Source organism: Camellia sinensis, chromosome 13 (genome assembly GCF_055761805.1).
Source record: "Camellia sinensis isolate YWXY chromosome 13, ASM5576180v1, whole genome shotgun sequence".
Lineage (NCBI taxonomy): Eukaryota > Viridiplantae > Streptophyta > Magnoliopsida > Ericales > Theaceae > Camellia > Camellia sinensis.
This window is the reverse complement of record NC_138973.1, coordinates 130028170-130031818: the sequence shown is the minus strand read 5'-3', so window position 1 is coordinate 130031818 and position 3649 is coordinate 130028170. Positions and strand designations below refer to the sequence as shown.

General features: G+C 35.7%; 1 protein-coding gene across 1 annotated transcript; it reads right to left on the bottom strand.

The window, feature by feature from the left end:
* Positions 1-591: 591 nt before the first annotated feature.
* LOC114262888 (putative protein phosphatase 2C 51) lies at positions 592-2723 on the bottom strand. Its single transcript, XM_082900896.1, has 5 exons — positions 2698-2723; positions 2430-2532; positions 2208-2349; positions 1864-2023; positions 592-1592 (listed from the first exon to the last, which is right to left on the bottom strand). Exons 1-5 carry the CDS (start codon positions 2721-2723, stop codon positions 1280-1282), a joined length of 744 nt encoding a protein of 247 aa, XP_082757022.1. The 3' UTR covers positions 592-1279.
* Between the last annotated feature and the right edge of the window lie 926 nt (positions 2724-3649).

The window sequence follows — 3649 nt, the reverse complement described above, 5'->3', positions numbered from 1 at the left end:
TGTCAGATGGTTTGTATTCCAGCATTAATGGTTAAACCAAAGAAAGAACATTGCATTGGCCTTGCAGAAGCTATCACAAAGAGCATTCTTTCAACAGGTAGATTGCTTTCAAAAGTGATATGCTCTCATAGGGGAAGATTTACATCAAGACTTATCTGTTTGGTTCTCTATTGACAGGGCGTATAGACCTCCAAAGAAAATTATTTTGTAGCATACAACTGGTTAGTTTCGGAGTTCGTGTAAATTGCACAGAGTACTACTTTATATATACTAGTTTTGGCATAGAATTAATGATACTGTTATTTGTTTTAGTTTGGTGGTGTTGCTTCGACAGCTGGTCTCATTTCTGCTGCAGAAGAGAGGTTTGTTTAACTCTTGCTTATGTAGTATTAAAGAAAGTACTAGCTTAAAATATAATCTATTATGATGCTTTATACATTACACAATTTGAAGAGATTCGTAATTTAAGTCTGAACAAGCAGAAACACATTACAATAAGCTCTCATCTTAAAAGTTAACTAGAAACGACAGCTACTTAGTGGTTTCATCTGAGGGAATATACGAAAAGCTTACCGTCCAAGACGTCTGTGATCTTTTGCCGTACAGACATTCCAAAGGTTATGAAATGTTGAAGCTATTCCCTTCTTGCGATTATCCATCAGCCGAATGCATAGTAAAGACTGCCTTTGAAGAAGGCAGCATGGATAACTTGTCAGCCATTGTGGTTTCATTGAAGTCGGCTGGTCTTCTGTATAAGAACCTGCAAAATAGAAGCAGCAATGATGAAGCATTCAGTCTTTAGCTTTGCATTGCTTAGGATATTGTACAGTAATGACAATATACTAATTGGTTGAATTGGATTTTATTTTATTTTTATTATCAATCGACACGAGATGAGCTACAAAAATTACAAATATTATGCGAAGTATGTTAAACTGGACATTCACGAGTACATCATCATTATTCTCCACTCAAATGTATTGACAAAAAAAATTCTTTTCCTTTCCCTTGAACAAATCCTAGGTCCCAAACATAGCATGGTAGTATTCTACCCACAATGTAGCGATTATAAAAAATATAAAAAAAAAAAAAATGCTCCAAAACCTCAATAGTACATGAAAACTCTAAAACTCTTTAACTTTCAAAAGTTATCAATCCTATCTCAAATGAGTTTCAGAGCAAATGAAAAACATGCTCTGTTTGTCGAAGTAGAAACTTGAAGAATATCGATCTGATTGCAGATGCCTTTTGAAAGGCTAAAATGGCTGATTTTCCAAAATCACAAATTCTGTCCAGCAGGTTCTTGGGGAAAACCAGTAAAATTCAGCGGAATTACAACAGCTGACAAGTTGTCCCTACTGCCTTTCTTGAACGCTTTGTTGACAATGCGGTCAGCCAATGAGGAAGAGGATGAACATGAACATGAGCTTTTGGACATTTCATTTACTTGGACATTTGCATCCCATAAAAGATCACAAACTTTCTGTGGTTGCAAACTCTCGAAGATGCCATCAGATACAACAACCAAATAGCAATCATTGGCAGTTAAATGCCGCCAACCTATCACTTTAGGCACGGGACTAACACCATATCTGACAGTTAAAAACAAAATAAACTGTGAAAAAACGTCTCATCCCTAGTTATATCAGCCATGTAATAATGATCAGTGCAAAGTTCACACGTTTGACAGAGAATGATAATATTAGAGATCGGCAATGGGCTCACCAAAACTATTTGAAAATTACATAATTCTCATCATTACCATAGGATGATGGCTAAAGAGCAGAACTAACAGCAAAACATAAAAAAGTGAAGAGGAAAAAGATGAGCAGACTAACCTAACTTTAGCTTCCAAAAATTCACCTTTTTAAGTACACATCACCAATAGATCGGGATACAGCTAAGATACCATTGACACGAGGCACACCCCACAAACGTACAAACCCACCAGCAGCTTCTATTCGGGCTCTCTCATCATCTCTATCTGGATGATGATCTCTTGTCAGTTCTTCCACATCAAGCACTGTTATTGAAGCAACTGTTATGTCCAAATGGCTTGAAATAAGACTTCTAATTATGGGTATACATGTAGATTAGTTGTCATATGCTAATAACATGCAAGACAAGTGTATTTTTTTAATCTAGCAGTGCCTAGTGAATGTGAGTCCAACCACAAAGGGACTTGATAATAATGGGAAGAATTAGACCTTCATCCCCCAAAGCAAACTTGATTTTCTCCGAGCACAGGAGTGCTTTTGAATCACCAACACTAGCAACTAAAATTTGACCATCCACCAAGAGAACGATGGTGGCCGTGGATCCAGAAATATATCTATTATTGAAAGCTTCCTGGGAATGTAGGATGATCAGAACAAACTAATGAGAAACACTTGTTTTGAGAAAGAAAAATGTAAAGACTGAATACTTACCAGTGAAAATTTTGTATCGATATCATGAATTGTCCTCAACAAAGCTTTCTGCAGAATTTCATGCATTGATTCATCACCAGATACAGGTAGACCTTCATCAGAACTATGACGACATAAAAAAAATAAATCAGATATCACTAACCCATGCTAAAGGTGGTATTCTTATTTTAAAATGTCAAACGGGTCGATATTTGAACGATATAAATAATACTCAAACAAAACAAAAAATAAAATTTAAAAGTTCAAGTGGATGCAATAATAAAACTACAGAAATCTCAGAAAAAGGGTCACCATGTGGATAAAATGGAAATATTGAAATGCAATTATAAGCAGAGACTTTTAAGATGAGTATGCAAATAAATTCAAAAGCAAAAACTATGTTTGAGAATAAAAAGCTTCAAAATTTTGGGGAAGGCTTATGTAATATTCCAGAGAGGTCACTGCTGGAAAAAATCAAATTTAAGTCAATACCCAAATTAACCAATAGACAGACTGAATTTTAAATTGGTCCCAACTCAAACCATCATCTGATTCTATTTATATAACTACAGCAAACAGGATAAGTAAATCTTTCTACCCATCATCTTAACAATAATTTTGTCAATAATTTTGGCCTATCATAAACTCAAATTTTAGCCTATCTTTCTACCTCTTCCAAGGTTTTCCTCCTATTTGTTATTTGAGCTGCAGAACATAAATTCAAATTTTGGTCACTCTAAGTACTCTGCGAGTCCATCAGATAAAATCCAATAAAATTTTGATGCACATATAAACAAACACACAGATACATGGCTTTTGAAGACATTAAAATTTATGGAAAGTAGCAGAAAAATCCAAATGCACAAACGACAGGGCCTGACAGATCATAAGCAAGGTAAGGAAGGAGGGAATCAAAGAAGACTCACCAGAGTGGAAATCAGGTGTCTGCAGTGCACAAAACCCATTGTGAGAAAGAGAGACATTGTTGCTGCAAAGATTGACACAGTATGGTTGTGATGGTGGTTCTGTGACTCTGTACACAAACGCAATAGAGATTAGCCTCAATAGACTAACCCTAGAATTGCATACAAAGCACAAACGCAAAGATCACCACGAACGAGTCAGAAATAGAGTCGGTTTGAGGATGTTAATATGCGCATAGGGACTCAAACTTACAGATCTGAACGAAAGCAATCAATCGATCAAATCCAGAGAATAGTGTTCGATCGCGATCAATAAAT